The 16,508-nt window shown below is 49.6% G+C and overlaps 1 protein-coding gene across 3 annotated transcripts; it reads right to left on the bottom strand.

Moving 5' to 3' along the window:
- Positions 1 to 2,081: 2,081 nt before the first annotated feature.
- On the bottom strand, positions 2,082 to 11,354 carry NOTUM (notum, palmitoleoyl-protein carboxylesterase). Of its 3 annotated transcripts, none has more exons than XM_075044061.1 (11): positions 10,526 to 11,354; positions 9,991 to 10,043; positions 9,588 to 9,661; positions 8,387 to 8,447; positions 7,434 to 7,492; positions 5,906 to 6,008; positions 4,920 to 5,111; positions 4,485 to 4,585; positions 4,242 to 4,389; positions 3,570 to 3,617; positions 2,082 to 3,459 (listed from the first exon to the last, which is right to left on the bottom strand). In XM_075044061.1, the coding sequence occupies exons 1-11, from the start codon at positions 11,279 to 11,281 to the stop codon at positions 3,153 to 3,155; spliced, it is 1,902 nt and encodes a 633-aa protein (XP_074900162.1). In that variant the 5' UTR covers positions 11,282 to 11,354; the 3' UTR covers positions 2,082 to 3,152. The 3 variants fall into 3 exon arrangements, with proteins under 3 accessions (XP_074900162.1, XP_074900164.1, XP_074900163.1); XM_075044063.1 differs by having other exon boundaries at positions 9,588 to 9,683; positions 10,526 to 11,141; XM_075044062.1 differs by lacking the exon at positions 8,387 to 8,447 and having other exon boundaries at positions 9,588 to 9,683.
- Positions 11,355 to 16,508: the final 5,154 nt, after the last annotated feature.

The raw sequence follows: 16,508 nt of genomic DNA, 5'->3' as shown, positions 1-16,508 counted from the left end.
TGCTGCTACCACCTTCTTGCAGTGTTTTCACAGTAATGACGCTGCCTCCACGTTGCGTGTCCAAGGAATGGGGTACGTTGCCCCCAGAGCAGCCCTTCTGCGTCTTTCCTCTCTACAGCATGGCACGTCCTCCTTGCAGCTGCCCCCAGTCCAGAACAGAGCTCCAGCTGGTAAGACTGGCAGAACGTAATTGTCCAAGGTCTTCACTGTATCGCGGCTGGGTTTGGTGCGTATTACTTGATCAGATCTGCAGTCCTTCTCTGTGAGGGCTGAAGAGTGGGTTGTCTGGGTAGGAGTTAGTTTCTCTCAGGCCCTGTGTATTAGCAGCGATTCCTGTAGCGAATAGAGGCCCAGGGTCTACCCTCCAGCTCACGACTGAAACGGCTTACGTGCCCGATGCCCACGTCTGGACCCATAGTCATGCAGTGCAAATCCATACATTCTGCTATCAGCTTTTGACTTCTTGGTTGCATTTTAATTCTGGCTCAATCATGTGATGCTTTTGGTGACAATTTTTCCCTCTTGGAGGGAAAGCATCTCATCTAGTCACAAGATCTGAGAGCACAAACACGTGGTACTGAATTCTTCCAGTCTTGCCCTTTTTGCCACTGGCTTCCACACAGCAGATGTCACTGGGGATGAACTTAGAAGCGCCAGCTTTACAAAGGCTTGGGAAAATTATATTTATTGCACAAGTACAAGAAGTAGAGAGCTGGAAATTACTTCCTGGGTTACAGATTCTGGTTTCCAGCTAAGACTTGCAAGCAAATTGTATAATTTTTCTAATAAATTAGCCAAGTTCCCCTTTAAAAATATTTCTGAGACTTCTCCCTGTTACACATTTTAAAAGACTGTTGCAGAGGTACACTAAGCTACAAGAGTGATCCCTGACTCCCAGGGATTTTTTCCTGTGCTTGCAAGGAAAATATCCCCTCTGAATATTCTTCGCCTTTTAGAAATTAACCTTTGAATTAATGTTTTAGATATACTGGTAACCAGTTCTGCAAAAAGTATTCCAAACTTCAACAGTGGTATTTCTACTTCACTGTTTCCTAGTAGAAATACATCGCTGGACACAGCTTAGGGCACTTGCCTATCTACAGGTACATCATCTTGTGTAGAGTCTTTCTGCAAACAACTGATACCCACAGTAGTTTCCCTTGGTGCTCCCAGTTGATGAACTAGTGCACAGCAGAAATTCTGGCTACTGCTCAAGTACCAGCACTTTGATTGACTCCATGTGACTCCAGCCCTCAAAGGAATCCCATCTACCTGTATGCTTTTCCAAACGTATGTACTGAAGAAGCCTCTCAACTTAGTGGCATGAAAAATCTAATTAGAACAATTTTACTTTTATACCCAAGTCATTAAAACATAAAGGCTATCACTAATCCCTAGACTGATCATAGGGAAACTCCACTGATAGTTTTCCTGCATTTCAGTTATGCTGGGAGCACCATTAATTTTCTCTTTAGCTACTTTTTTATCTTAAATGTGTACTAAACCCATCTTGCACAGCAGGACAGCTATTTCCTGTGTGGTACTGCCTGCCTGTTTGCTGAAGTCCAGGAAAAGTAACCGAATGCCTGCGCTTTTGTTCTTTTTGGGGTTTACCCACCTAAGACAATGGATCTTACAAACAGCACTACTCTTTTAACCTGGCAAGACCCATCTTGAAAGTGCATGGAATTTTTCTAGAATTAGGCCCCAATTTTCTGTAACCATTTATACAAGTGCAAACAAATGCGAAGTCGGTGTCAAGAACTTCTGCAGAACGGATGTAAATTATGCTCCTTGTGCAGGTTTGTCTACACCAGCTGCAGTACGCTACAGCATAAAGCTTTTCTGCAGCTGCCTGTATGCTTTCCCCCCCAAGGAATGGTATCTCGCTCTCTCCAGCTTCAGTCACACATTCCTGATCCCTCCCTTGTTCTCCTCCCATTACCATCAAAGGGGATTCTCTATGTTCTGAGGTGGGTGTGTTCGCAAATGACTAGAAGAATAGAAATATGTTGGTGCTTGTCTTGTGTTCTCTGCCTTTTATGTTCCAAATGCTCCCCATTTCAAGACAGGACAGACGGTCTGATCAAACATTTCTTTCACTAGAATAGAGACCTCTGCTGCAAAACCAGATCTCCCTGCACCTTAAAATGCAGTGCCCTGGAATACCTGGCAAATCAGTTAAGCTGAAAATTCTGTGCAAGTACGCAAACATCAGATGCTGGGTGAAAATCTCTGTACTTAGACCTCATATTACAACCTCTTCATCAGAGAAACAATGACAAAGCATACTGCAAGGGGAACGCAGAAGTCTAATTAATACAAAATATCAATACCACCCTCAGCCCTCTCCCAGGCACAAGTGATCATAAGGATAACCCATCCAAATGAGCAGCATATACAACTTTACAAAGACATATGTATGGTTCTCTGGTCAGCCCTTATAAATAGCGTTTTACATATTAAAATAAATATGTCCACGTTGCCAAAGTAGCAAGAGGTTTCTTCGTTATTTAAAAAAAATATGTTACAAAACAATATCATTTATATTTCTTGCTTAGTTTAAAAAAAAGTAATAAAAAAGTCATTTTATAAAATAATACGAAAGTAAATTGAGTACAAGAGTGTCCATCCCTAGCACATGTCCTGGGTTTGTATGTTATGACTCATCATGAGATGCTGACCTCCAGGAAGTCATGTAATCATTCCTTCACTTCTAGTTGGACAAAAGAAATCCAGTGCTTGCTTTTTTCACCACTTGTATCAAGTCCATGACGTAAAATTCATGGCAAGGGAAGAAGTCCTAGACCTGGGGAAGGTTCTCATTGCTGCTATTTATGGCTTTCCTACTCCCTGTATCAGATTGCCTTGTGTAACACAGGAAGATAATGTGAATGGCCAAAACTGAGCCCTGGAGTTTGGAGGTAATGAGTTCCAGTCAAATAGTGTAAGCAAGAAATTGCTTTTTTTTTTTTTCTTGACACATCCTAAGTGTGCAAGACTGTGGGAGCACGTGGGCATGTACAGGTTTGAGCATGCATGGGTGTGAGCGTGCATCTGCCTGCATGAGCGTAAGGAAGATTAGAAAGTGTGGGAGAAGGGCTTAGAGTCTCCTCCTGATCTAATCTCTCTGCCCCTCTGAAGACCCCTTCCTAGTTACCACTGCTGAGCATTCCCAGAAGTTTACCGGGCTCCAGGCCCTGTTGCTGTGCCATCTTCTGAACATCAAAACCCATGTGCATGAGGAACTGGATCACATTCATCTCCTGCCCTGTGAACTGGTCCCTGATAGTGGGGCACGAGGGGTTGCAGTGAGGCCATGGACAGCTGTCAATCAGATGAATTGGGCAGCCTTTCAGAGGGGCCTTCCCATTTTTGTTGCTCTCATGTAGGCTCCGATCCCAACAGTGCAGGGCACGGGGTAATGATGTCCCCTTCACCTGGATGTCTGTCCAGTGACTGAAAAGACAAACCATACAGATTGTATCAGAGGGGTCAGGCTGTCAGGACTGGTTAATTCCCCTACCATTTCCCTGTTGACCTTTCATAGAATCTGCAAAAGCACTCACTTGCGTGTAATGATCTCATGAGACAAACAGGCAGGAGCAAAGCTAGCGCTAAAGGAAAAAAGGAAACATAGATTAGGTCTTGGAAGGACAAAGTAACTCCTGCTAAATAGAACCTTCCGGACTAGGTAGAAAGTGGAATTTTTGCTGCCCCGGCAAGATTTTTAGAAACAGCAGTTACTATCATGATACAAAACCTGACTGAACTGGAAAGTATCCAGAAGAAAAGGGGCTCCATCGTGCCTAACAGTGCACATTTGCAACAAGAGACTCCTGAATACCTGCCCTTGTATGAAGCAAGTAAGGTACATTAACGGTTCCTCCTCTGTTGTCACATCAACTCTCTGGACGTTTTATGAACAGTACTTTTCAAAACATCCCTGTGAGGTTAATGGCTGTGCAATGGCAAGGAGTCTCAGACCTCACCTTGGAGGTAGGAAAGGAAAAAAACATGTTCTTATTGATAATAAAGGGTAGTTGATAATTGTGAAGCTGAATATTATTTTGTACTTATCCAGAAATGAAAAAGGCAAGATTCAAGATTAGTAGACAAACTAATAGTTACCAAATTTAGAACATCTGTTTCTGCAGAGATCTGAGAAATGCTGCTAGGATATTGGATAAGAATGTCTCTTAGAAATAAACATGCCAGGTTTTCATCAATTAAATACTTACGTCACATCCTTTAAGGTGTTTCTGAGCTCCCTACCCAGATTCTGGATGTAGAGCCACTGCCCTTCCTGAACAGGCTGGCCAGTGAGGTGTACATTGTCTACAGTAAGTTGGGCCTCATCAAAGAGCCACTGGACAACAAAGACTGGACCTAGGAAAACAAAATTTGGAAAAGGGATTGCTCTAAGTTAGCTGCGGATACAGAGGAAACCCTAGAATCCATTTTATCTCTCCTCTGATACTTACATCGAAGAGTGGGGTAAATCTTATATCCAAAAAAGCAATTCCATTCCTCTCCCTCTTTAAACTGCAGCTTACAGCGTTCAGGAACAATACCATTCCAATACCTAGAAGACAAAGCAGTAACAGAATGACAGGCATAGCGCAATCTTAACAACAGCCTTTCTATATCCATTTCTGTTCTCATAGTTCCAGCTTATTGACACCAGAGTTCTTTCTTGGCTACATTGTCCCATCAACACATTTTAGAGCATCTACAACTGCACACATTCTTTTGCCTGTCTAGATTTTAAATTACTGTCTTTTCCAATAAAATCATTGAAAAATCACTGATGTAGATGATAAAGACTCTTTAAGTATCAAAATGAAGATAGAGAAGGAGGACATCTTCTCCACGCTCTAACCTCTTACAAAAGTGTACTTTAGAGTATCTGATTGTACCTTATTCCTCTTCTGATGGCTTCTGTTGGAGCACATGTTATGGTATCAATACAGTCAGTTCTGCGATACTGTTTATTATCCAGGAACCATCCAGAGTCTGCCAAGCCTCGAACCTGAATCCCTTGATAACCCATCTCCTCCAGCTGCTCTGCCACTCGATCCACATTCAGGAGCACTCCTGTCCCTCCAGCACTGCAACAGCAATGTTAATACTGCAGTCATGAAGCACACACAGCTATTAAATGGCTGGCTTGCATATGTATCCTCTCATAGCAGTGACACTCTATAAACAACTTCATCTATCCGCAGGACTACCCACTACTAACTTGCTAGTCACCAAGTTATTTCCTTGCTTTGCAAAACACTCAGAAATAAAGCCAGCGCTGAGTAACAATCCGATACCTCAGAAACCAAATCTTGTTCTTATTCTTTCTTCTGGGAGATCTATATGCTTTATATCATTTGCAAGAGGTTTGGCAGCTCAAAAACTGAAAGAATCTGAAGTGAGACAAATTCATCCTTTGCAACTTCTATATTACACCCCTGTGTAACATATGCTGAGTGTACCATAGCTTTGCACAACATAGCACAATTCAGAGCATCTGCGTCAAGCAAGTCTGATTTTTTAATTCAGATGTCCTGAATCTATTCACAAGAGGCATGCGTCTCATGGTGTGGGCCAACAGGACTCAGAATTCTTGATGCAGGGAAGAATGCACACATTTGCTCCATCTTGCAAAGCTTTTACCTCGTTGTTATTTTCTCCATTTTCTCCTAAGTGTACCTGGACCAAAAGCTGAGGAAATGTTATATCATGCCCTGTTGTGCCACTTAGAAGAGAAAACAGAAGAGATAAAGGGTTTGCTGTGTTAGCGTTACTGCATTCCTAAAAGAATTTTTTCAGGAGCTGCTGAAACCTCCTCCCTAACAACTTTCTACTGTGGAAATCTCCCATCTTCACCACAGGAAATCTTGTAGATACCTACCTGCTCCCTGCTAGCAGCAACACTTTTGCAGTGCTAAGACCTTTTCCCACCAGCTCCTTTATAACCTCCTGAATGATCAGTGCTCCCATGAAGGCATATTCATCTGGAAGAGATAGCTCAGTGTCAACAAAATGGTTTCTTGTCCAGGCTAAGACTTTTGCTTCCCCTCCACAAATACTTAAGAACTTACGAAGAGATTATGAACCTAAAACCAGGCCCATTTTCTCCACCTGTATCAAGTACACCTAACAAGAGATACTCCCCCTCATACAAAACTTGCTTCCCTGAAAGCGAATAGAGAGTGAACAGAATATACAAGAACACAAGCACACCTTCCTACAACAGTGTTTAGGAACTGCTAAACTTAGAGAGTGAAAACAAGAAGGAAGGCGCTGGGACCCTTTCTCTATAAATGAGGAATATGCACACCTTCCTACCACCTGGAATCTCAGTTCCAACTTACTGCATCCCTTTTTTGCTCAGTCATAAGCCAATTCAGACACGCAATGTTTCACAAAATGTTACACCTACATAGACCGCTACTTCCTCAGCACCACCAAAACGCAGCCATGTTTGCTGAAATGTAACTGCTTCATAGGAAAAATCGGAAGAAGCCGTGATGAAGTGAAAAAGGCCCTTACTGTGACAAAAAGTGTATCCGTGGTATCCACAAGTGGTCATCAAGTGACACGGTGCCTGGTTTAAGGCCAGAACTCACAACTAACTCAAAGAAAAGCATTAATCTCCTGCCTTTCAGTGCCACATCACAAACCACTTTAGGCCAAATTCTTTTGTTCACAGCAGCATCTATCAACAGTAATTCCATTCTGGTCAAAGAAAACTCTTCATGAACAAGTGAGAGAACTAAGCCCCTGGTGTTTCTATAGACATTACTGTACTAGACACCAATCCTGCTTAAGTTGGGGAACCCAGAGAAGTACATGAGGTAGAACAATTCATTTGCATGAAATCCAGCTTAATCTGGAAGAGGACTCCTTTAAGCAGACTCCCAGAGTTACGTCATCATCAAAATGACAGCCGACGGCAATGCATGTATTAAGATGAATTATTCTTCGTTTCCCAAAGAAACCTGCAGACAGCTTTAGCCTGACACATGACGGCTCCTTTCAAAGGCCACATATCCTCCTGAAAGAAGTCTGAAGCTAAATTCACTGCACTTGCCTCTGGGATCAGCAAAACAAAGTTGCATGCAACAAATCATGGTTCCTCAGCTACACCATTTCATTTGCTGTGTGCTGGAACCTGGAGATTCATCTGAAAGGAATTTCATTCCTCTAATCCTTGCACACTGCATCAGTGTAACATCTCTGCAAGCAGTGGCTCTGAACTATGTCAAAACAGCCTGAGCTAAAGAGATCAGGATGTTTTATCTGGAAGTAGCTTGATATTCTTTCCTGCCCTTCAGCAAGAAAAAGCCTGTTCTTCATTCACGCAATTTCACAGAAGTCTGGCCATATCCTTTAATGTGTGATGTCTGGGGCAGCAACAGCCCATCAGCAACACTTACTTTTCTCAGACTTGGAAGAGGCACCGCTCCAAACATCACTTGAGCAATAAGGGATGAATCTGTAATAGAGAGCTGTGTGAGTACCGATGGTCCTTTGACATGCAAGGAGGGGTGAGGAAAGGGTCAAGTAAGTGGAAGAAAATTAAACCCTGGGGAGGGGAAAAGGGAAGAGTTTCTTGTCCAGTTAGACAACTTACCTTCTTGCACACCAAGTGACAATTATAACTGTCTTGAACTTTCTCCTGAACACTGGTAGCTTTACTGAGTTAAATCAACCAATAATGCGTCTTTTATCAATCTAATTGAAGCACTGAGTTCAGTGGACAGAACGATGGGCCAAGATTTTGCTCTTAGCTGTCCCACTGATATGGTGGACGGCCTGCCACAGAGAAACTCTTTGTGCTTCAGTTTTTCACATGAAAAATTAGAAGACCTTGTCAATGCAGTGTAAATGCTGACTGCAGCCACTGGAGGTTTTTGCAGGAATGAAGTTATCTTCCCATTTTTGTCTCCGGCTTGCAGAATGCAAATTAACATCCCTCTCTTCTGCTTTTCCCTCCTATATAGATGCATATATCAACTGGCGTCTTTCTCATTTCTCTTTGAAGCAGAAGAGCTGTTCCACATTCCTCTCAAATTGGCAAATGCGTAACATACTATCAGCCCACCACTCACAACAGTATTTGCCACTTCATCTATTTGAGAAGGCTCTCTAAGCTATCCCCAGTTTTTCTTCGTTAGATCACCCCAGAACTCCAAGGAGACTGGACTTAAGTTTCTCCAGACCTTGCCAACGCTACTTGTTAGAGAGCTGAACTAGAACAAATGAGGAAACATACAACTTCCTCTCACAAGTGTTAGTCTTAATCTGTCTTTGTAGCATTCTTGCTAGCCTAAAAGGCAGGAGATGCTGTTTAAGTATAAACCTATTTCCCTTCGTTGTCCCTCCTTACACCATGTTTGCATTCCACCAGTGGGGATTTTCTTCTGGCTGTGATGACAGGATCCCGGTTCCTGCAGATGGGCACAAGGAAACAAGAAATGTACAGATGACGGTCTATGACTTCAGAGAAACCGTATGAGCTTCATGCGGGATCTCTGACCACACAGAAGACAAACATCCATGATGGAATACACTGGTAAGGGAAGGGGAAGGAACATTTCTAAATTTGCCCTTAGGCAGATGTGACTTTCAGAATTTGATTCCTGCTAGACATGAGGCTTGTCTAGAAGCCTCTTGTAGTATAGAAAAGTGTCACATTCTTAAAATTAAGTACTTCCTCAAAAATCAAATCCTAGCAGATAAATTCCAATATATGCAATTATAAGACCTGTGCGAGTGGCAGAGGTTTAGGTACTCGGAAAGCTGGAGCATAAGCAGCAAGAATGAAGGGAGAAGCTCAGCATTTCTGTGCTGACTCAGGAGCCCGGTAGTCCGGAGCGTGGGTGTCCGGGGTGCTAACTCCACCTTATGGGTGACACTGAAAAGACGCTACAAATACTTTACGTATGCACCAGATGTATGCTTTCACACAGAGAATCTCTGTAGCTGGTTAAGTGACGTTACACAATTGTAAACGGGGAAAAGGTGGAACCACGCAGCTCCAGGTAAAAGCCCAGACAGTTAATCTGATTTCTCCCTATGCACGTAGGGCCAGTCCTACTACAGGCAAACACACACCCCCAGTGCAGTGTGCAAGGAATTGCATCTGTCCTGACAAGCAGAGGACGAGGCCCAAGAACAGTTCTTCTGACACGACTACCAGAAACACAAAGTCTCTTTAAAAACCAAAAAACTAAACCACAGCTCTGAAGATCCCAGCAGGTTTGTGAGTATGTGCATGCCTTTAAAGCAGAGAAAGCATATTGGCCAGAGTTCCAAAGACCAGTACCATCTACCGGTGATAACCCAACGTCCAACCGCATGTGCACATCTCTGCTTCTACAGCTTTCCCAGAGAGCAGAGACGCACGCTCGTTCGGGCGTCCTCTGGCAGGAGCGAGAGCCCGTCCGTGCCGCCGCGCTAGCGCCGGGGCAGGAGCGGTCACGCGGCAGCGACCACGCGTCTGCGATGCCGTGACGCCGCGGGCGGCTGCCCCGGCCTGGCCCCGCTTCCTCAGGGGCTGCCCCACGGGGCAGAGGGGGACAACTCACCCACTCGGGTCGCGGGCCATTCCCTGGAGCTCATGAGCCTCCGCATGGTGTCGTAGCGGGTGTCGCAGTTCTCCCTGTTGAAGCAGTACCACCCTCCTGGTGAGGGGAAGAGAGGGGGTCAGCCGCCCCGCCGCCCTGCCCGGCGCTGGGCCCGCGGGCGGGGGGCCGGGCCGCGGCGGGCGACTCCGAGGGGCCGCTGGAGGGACGCGGGCAGGCCGGGGGCCGCGGCGGAGCGGAGCGGGCGACGGCCGAGGGAAGTCGGCCGGCGGCGGGGACCGGGGCGTCGACGGCAGCCGGGGGCCGCCCCCCCTCTGCCGAACCCCGCCCGGCGCGGGGGGACGGGGACGGGGAAGGGGACGGGGACGGGGACGGGACGGGACCCACACGAGGCGCCGGCGCTCACCTTCCAGGAAGAGCAGCCACCGCCGACTGCCCTTGGACTCCTTGAGGTAGTAGCTGAGGACAAACAAACAGGAGGCGGCGCGGCGTTAGCGGGAGCCGGGCCCGACCGCAGCGCTTTGATGCCCGCCGGGCCGGGGCGCCGGGGCTGCGCCGAGCGCTTGGGCAGAGCGCAGGGGCGGCGGCGGCGGCGGAACGGGCGGCGGCGGGCGGCGGCTCTCGCGGCCGCCAAGACAAGCGCCTGGGGCCGCCGCCGCCGCCGCCGCCGCCGCCCGGGAGGCGCTCGCTGCACCTGTCGCCGCCGCGCCGCGCGCCGCCGCGCGGTGGCGCCAGAGCCCTCGGGGCCGGGGCGGGGGGAGCGCGCGGCGGGCCGGGGCCGGGAGTCGGGGAGCGCGCGGCCGGGGCCGGGGCCCCGGGGGCATCGGCGGGGGGCCGCGGCGAGGCCGCCGGCGGGCGGCCGCGGGGCAGCCCCGGGGCGGCGCGGAGCCGGCCGGCGGGGCGCCGCGCGGAGCGGAGCGGAGCGCGGCGCGGGGACTCACCCGGCCGGGCTGCCGTCGTTGCAGGTGACCGAGGCGTTGTGCAGGAGGTGCAGGCGCAGGTCGTGCGGCAGCGCCTGGGCCGAGCAGGGGTACAGCGACTGCGCCAGGCTCTTGACCTGCGCCATGAAGCTGTCCATGTTGCCCTCCACGGCGGTGAAGTCCAGCGGGAAGCTCTCGGCCGCGGCCGCCGCGGCCGCCGCCGCCGCCTCGCCGCGCTCGCGGGCCGCCGGGCCCCGCCGCCGCCAGCCCTTCCTGCCCTCGCCGCCGGGCCCGGCGTGCAGCAGCCCCAGCAGCAGCAGGAGGTGCACGGCCGCCGTGCCCATCGCCGCCCGCCGCCACCCGCCGCTCGCCGCGGCGGCAGCAGCAGCAGCCAGCCCCCGGCGGCGGGCAGCGCCGCCCGCGCTCCGCCGCGCCCCGCCGCGCCGCCCGCGGGGACGGGGGTCGGCGGCGGGCGGCGAGGGCGGCGAGGACAGCGCCGGCGGCGCGGGCTCGGCGGCGCGGCTGCCGGCGCAGGAGCCCGCCGCCCGCTCCCAGGCGGCGAGCATGACAGAGGGGCACGGAGTGCGCGGGGAGCGCGCCGGGGGCGCCGCCAGCCCGGGCGCCGCGTGGGGCAGCAGCCGGCCAGCCCCCGCCCTGCCCTGCCCTCCGCCCCCTCGGAGCGAGGCGGAGGGAGCGGGGGGTCTGCGCCGCGCCGCACCGGCACGGCGCGGCGGGCCGCTCCGTCGGGGCGCGCCCCGCGCCCGCCGGCGCCGCCATCGCCGCCCCTGCCGGCGCCGGGGCCGCGGCGGCGGCGGCGGCCGGCGGCGCCCGCCAGCCTCGCCCGCAGGGCGGCGGGGGCGCGGGGCGGCCTCTCGCCGGGACCGGGGCCCCGGGGCCGGCCCTGGGGGTCGGGCTGCGCGGGCGCGAGGACCCGCACGTGGCAGTCCCCGCGGCGGCACCCCCGGCCCGCGCCGCGCCCCCCCCCCCCCCGCTGCCCCCCACTCCCCCCGCGGCCCCGACGACGGCTCCTCCCCGGCTCCACGTGGGCGGTGCCGCCCGCCCCACCCCGCGGGACGTGCCACCCCCGCTCCCCCCCAGCAGCGCTCTGCCCCGCGCCCCCCCGGCCACCGTCGGTGCGGGCCCTCCCCTCACACCCCCCCACGCCGTCACGGGCCGGTCCGGGGGTGGCCGCGGAGCACTCGGGGCGGGCGCGGCGGGGGCTGCCCCGCGGTGCCGGGCTCAGCCCGGCCCCGGCCCGCCAGGAGCTGCGGAAAGCCGGGAGGCGGTCGTTTGCCCCAAAGACATCGCCGTCCGGCTCGCGTAGGCGCCCGCGGGTGACCGGGGCGGGCGGCGGGTCGCTGCCGGCCGGGGGATGCTGCTGCCGGGGTACACGAGGGGACGCGGTGGCCCCGGCTGCGCTTAGAGGGACACCGGGAGAGAGAGGGCTCTCCTGCAGCGGTTGGCGGGGGGGGGGGGGGGGAAGGCGCGGCTCGGTCCCCGGCTCGGTCCCTGCCGGGCGCGGCGACCCCTCGCCCCGCCTGCAGCCCCCCGACGGCGGGCGCGGCTCTCGGCGGGGGGCGGGCCGGTCGCAGCCTTCGCGCCACGGGGGGCCTTTGCCTCGGTGCTCGTCGCGGCTCCTGAGGTTTGCCCCCCCAGCAGCTCTCCCTGGTTCTTCCCTGGGTCTGGGACTTTGCCCGCGGTTGCAGGAGGGATCCTGGAGAAAAGGCCGTGCCGAGTCCCGGTTGCTGGAGTGCCTGTCTGTGAGAGCAAGGAACGTCACAGAAATGCTGTCCTCATCGCAGACCTCAGTATTAAAAACCGAGGAAAAACAGAGAAAATGCTACGCTTTGAATAATACCAAAATGGACAGCTCATGCCCCGCAAAAGCCCCCCAGAGAGGAGCAGGGAAACAGTCTGTCTTTACCAGATGTAATCTCATCTGGGATCAGAAAAGGTGAAAATAGTATAATCTTAAAATAGTAAGTGGAGGGGTGTTTTGTAGAGCAAGACTTAAGGCTGTCCAGCTGCTGCAACTACATTTTTTACCTTGGCGTGTTTTGACTTTCTAAGCACATCCTCAACACTGAATTTCCTACATACATAGCACATGGTTTTGCAATTTGCTTGCCATGTTGTTTTTTTAATCTTTCAGTTACTCCTAAGTAGTCTCAATCTTAGCTCTGTCCTCAGTCAGATATTTACCTCCAAATGTTTTCTTTTATTTAAACGCTGATAGTACCAACAGTATCTTTAAGCCAGGAAAAGCCACTAAATTGAACGTACCCCTCCACGCACGCACTACGTTTGCACCCACAGATACATTTTTGGTCCCAGCACAATTCAGCATCATCGTATCTTTTTCTACGCTGGCCTCAATATCCCTTTCTCACTGGCTGTGACAGGTATGAGCAGTTGATCACTAGGACTACTTACAGCAAGTTAGAGAGCTTGTCCGGTTGCCTGAGCAGAGGTGCAGCTGGAAAACTGGTTAGTTTGCGCCAAGTCTGAATGGATGAATTGGCAAGTCCTCAAGAGTGCTTCAGGATCACTGGAACAGTCGGCATGAACAACTCCAGGACCTCATCTTCCACTAGCTGCAGCAAGAAAATAGGACGAATAAGATTGCTGAACACCATCCTCCTTCTTCAGAGAAAAGGCTGCCATTCATCTCACTGATAGGCTTGCCTTCTTCCTGGTTTCCATGCTCCTGCTCTTTGGGGAGGTCTGCAGCTACTGGACTCTGTACCATGTTGTATCAGCTAGCGTGTTAAGGGGTGTCTGAATGTGATACACCAGTGACGGACCTTAGGGCAAAGAGGAATGCATGTTAAGGTTGCAGATCTGTGGGCCTTTTTGTCCAAAGAGGTGAAGCAAAGAAGTTTAAATTTTGTCTGTCTTGGCTTTACTGAGCCCCCTTCAGCTTTTTTCTTCTCCTGGGTTAGGTAACTCAGAGAGGGTTTCTTTCAAAGCACTCTTACTTGTCATTCTTCCAAAGCCCAGTAAGATGTTTGTATTACCTGTCATGAAGGAGCAGGAGGGCTGCTAAGAAGAGTGTAAGGCTGCATGAGGTTATGGCATGACAGACTGCTTTCTTACTTCTAGACATTTAAATCTGGCACAGTTTAACTCTTTGACATACTGAACTTGAGAGAACATCAAAGTGCATGCAGATGTTAGAGAATTTTATAATACTGTCCTTCACCACGAGAGGTTCACTAAGTTTTAATCTTTTGAGAAGACCCACCCTACATTGAATAGATTGGGCTCAGTACGGAAGGAAGCTCAGTGAAAGCTGTGGAAGAATTGAACAACTGCTCCGGGCGCTGAGAATTGGGCATTTTTATTGGTCGGAGTAAGGCATGTAGGAGGCCAGCAAGAGATTTTTAATGATTGGGAATAATGTTAAGGGAGATGCTGTTTTCATTTAATACCTCTCAAAATGAAATATCCTGCATAATATGTTCCACTCTGTCCTAATGCAGTTCTATATGTTGAAGTATATTGGACTGTGCTACACAACACCAAACAAGACAGTTCTGAAACTCCCTAGCATTCTGCCAGGACTGATGCGGCTCCAGGACTTGCCCTTTTGATGTTTCCCTGTCAGAAACTGAGAAGATTACACTTGGAGTCCTGTGCAAGGACTTGTGCCACAGGTATGGTTGCCCTTCGTAGCCAGCTCTCATGCCTGATTTAAGCAGCTCTGCGGCCCTGGCTCAGCTGAAGTTCCCTGGCTTGTTTCTTGGGTCTTGTGTTGATCAAAAGTGTGTGTGCGTGTGTGTGTGTGTGGTGTCAGTCACCCCATAGAAGACCACTCACCAAAAGATAAAATCCTGCTTTCGCATAGTCAGCTACTGCCATCTCTTCTAACATCAGTGCTGGGTGGGGGTAAAGGAACTCTGACAGGGCAATGGCGCTCATTTCTGTGCTTCATACAAACCTAACATGCTGTGTGATGCTCTGGTAGGAACCACCCTCTTGAATGTCTCCAGGATCCTGCATGATCAGTAGCATGTACCATTGGTACAGACAGGAGGAAATACTCTACAGCATTGTTAACTCTGATAAGTAACTGTTGTTCTATATTCTATTTTGGAACTGGTTATAACGTATTTCTCGATGTTCACAGTTGATTTCCTATCCATTTGAGAGAAAAAAAAAAGGGGGGTTTCCATGCTTTGTTGAGAAGCAAATTTATGCATTATTCTCTGTGTGGGTGTGTGACAGAATGCAAACGTGCATAATGCCAGGGATATTTATCTAATGCAAAGCACTAGCTGCCTAAAAGGTGATTTTGGGGAAAGGTCATACTACAGTTTGTTCACTGTAATCACTAATGAAATGCAATTTCTGAAAAGTTTTTAGCATGGTGGATGTTGTTTTGCTGAGGCTCACCTGGTAGATTTGCAGGCACCCTCTTGATCCTGACAGTGGCAGAAGCCCGAATTGTTAAGGGTATTTTCAGCTACTCCCTAATGAGTTCCTCTTTGTAGCACTTTAATGAACTCCAGGTTGTAGTTACCTCCCCCTTCTTTCTCTCCTGATGCTTCTAATTTCAGATAAATATTTGAGATTAGAAGTGGCTCTGGGTATGAAATGTGACCCTTAACCTCCATGCAGCTTTCTGATTATGACATGCCATTAAAAAACTAGATTCATCTCTCTAATCCTGCAACTTGGAAATGTTCAGCTCGAATTACATCGGTGTCTTTTTAACAGGAGCAACATTTCTTTAAGGGATGTGTCACTTCCAAATGCAAAATAGGAAACAGCTGCCAGCTTCAGACATCAAATAGCAGCTACCCCCTATCCAGAAACAAGACCAATTTTTTGGGCTCCATGAAGCCCAAAATGTATCTTTTAAAATCGAATGGCTGCTCCACCTCAGCAGCTGAATAATCATTGGGGTTAACATAGCGGTTTTAGTTGTTTCTTCTTCATACCTTCTGTGAAGGTATGAATTAGAGGAAGGACGGGATATCTTCATTCTGTGTTAGATACTTGGAAAGCTTTGGATCTTTACCGTATTTTAAAGACTAAGAACTCGCACACCATAGGTATTTGTCGCACCCTTTGGAGGCAAAAGTGTGCCAACTTTCAGAACAATCTTGCCCTTAAGTCCCCATGCCTCTTCACATATTTTACAGCAAAAGGTAGGGAATTACAAGAAGTAGGTCTCTAGACTTGTGACTGTTACAGAGGTGGCAACAGAGAATGATTAGTGATTGTTTCTTAGTAAGAGCTGGGGAACACCAAGGAAGACGTTCTAAAACCAACAAAATTAAGTACTTTGGTCATACAATACCATTTAACTGTGGTATCCATTGCCCCATGATCCTGTGGATGCCAAAAGCTCAGATGGGCTCAAAACGTGGCTGGGCAAATTCATGTAAGAGCGAGCCATCAGATACGATCAGATGTAAAGACGCATGCTCTGACTCGGGAAGTCTAGAAGATGCAGATTGCTGAAAACTGGAAGTTGATACTGGGGAAAATATAGTTGCAGAGTCTTCTGCTCTGCTGCTGTTCCCAGTTGCTGTCAGAGGTAGTGTTCTGATTACCTTGGTGTGAGCCTGTGTAGCCATTCTTATTAAGAAGGTCTTCTAAGATGTGGGGGGCCTCTCTCCTAGAACAAAGCATCCTTGAGAGGACGGCGATTCATAACATCCTTATGCAATGCCGAATTTCAGAGTATGAACAAAGTTCTTCACTACATAAGATGAGAACTGACAAGTAAAAGGATGTTGGTAATACCTCCATATATAGCTATCATGATTATACTCGGAAAGTTCCATAGCTGCTTAGCTAAAATAGTAAAAAAAAAAAAAAAAAAAAGTGCTCACAGACAACTTACAAGGTATTGACATATGATTGAAAATCATTCAGCTGATATGGACCAATAAGTTACTAATCAGCTGTTCTGTGGTAACTGGCCATATATATACACCTTGTCCATCCCAGCTCTGAAAGTAAAATTAAATCATAGAATCATAGAACAGCCCAG

This window comes from Buteo buteo, chromosome 13 (genome assembly GCF_964188355.1).
Source record: "Buteo buteo chromosome 13, bButBut1.hap1.1, whole genome shotgun sequence".
NCBI classification, from domain to species: Eukaryota; Metazoa; Chordata; class Aves; order Accipitriformes; family Accipitridae; genus Buteo; species Buteo buteo.
This window is presented reverse-complemented; position numbering and strand designations above follow the sequence as displayed.

Bases quoted from the DNA above. Each gene is read 5' to 3' on its own strand.
- NOTUM (XM_075044061.1), bottom strand. From the start codon at position 11,281: ATGGCGGCGCCGGCGGGCGCGGGGCGCGCCCCGACGGAGCGGCCCGCC. The intron at 4,586-4,919 runs GTACAATCAGAT...TTTGTCTTCTAG, and splicing joins GCCATCAGAAGAGGAATAAG to GTATTGGAATGGTATTGTTC. The intron at 3,460-3,569 runs GTGAGTGCTTTT...TTGTCTTTTCAG, and splicing joins CATGAGATCATTACACGCAA to TCACTGGACAGACATCCAGG.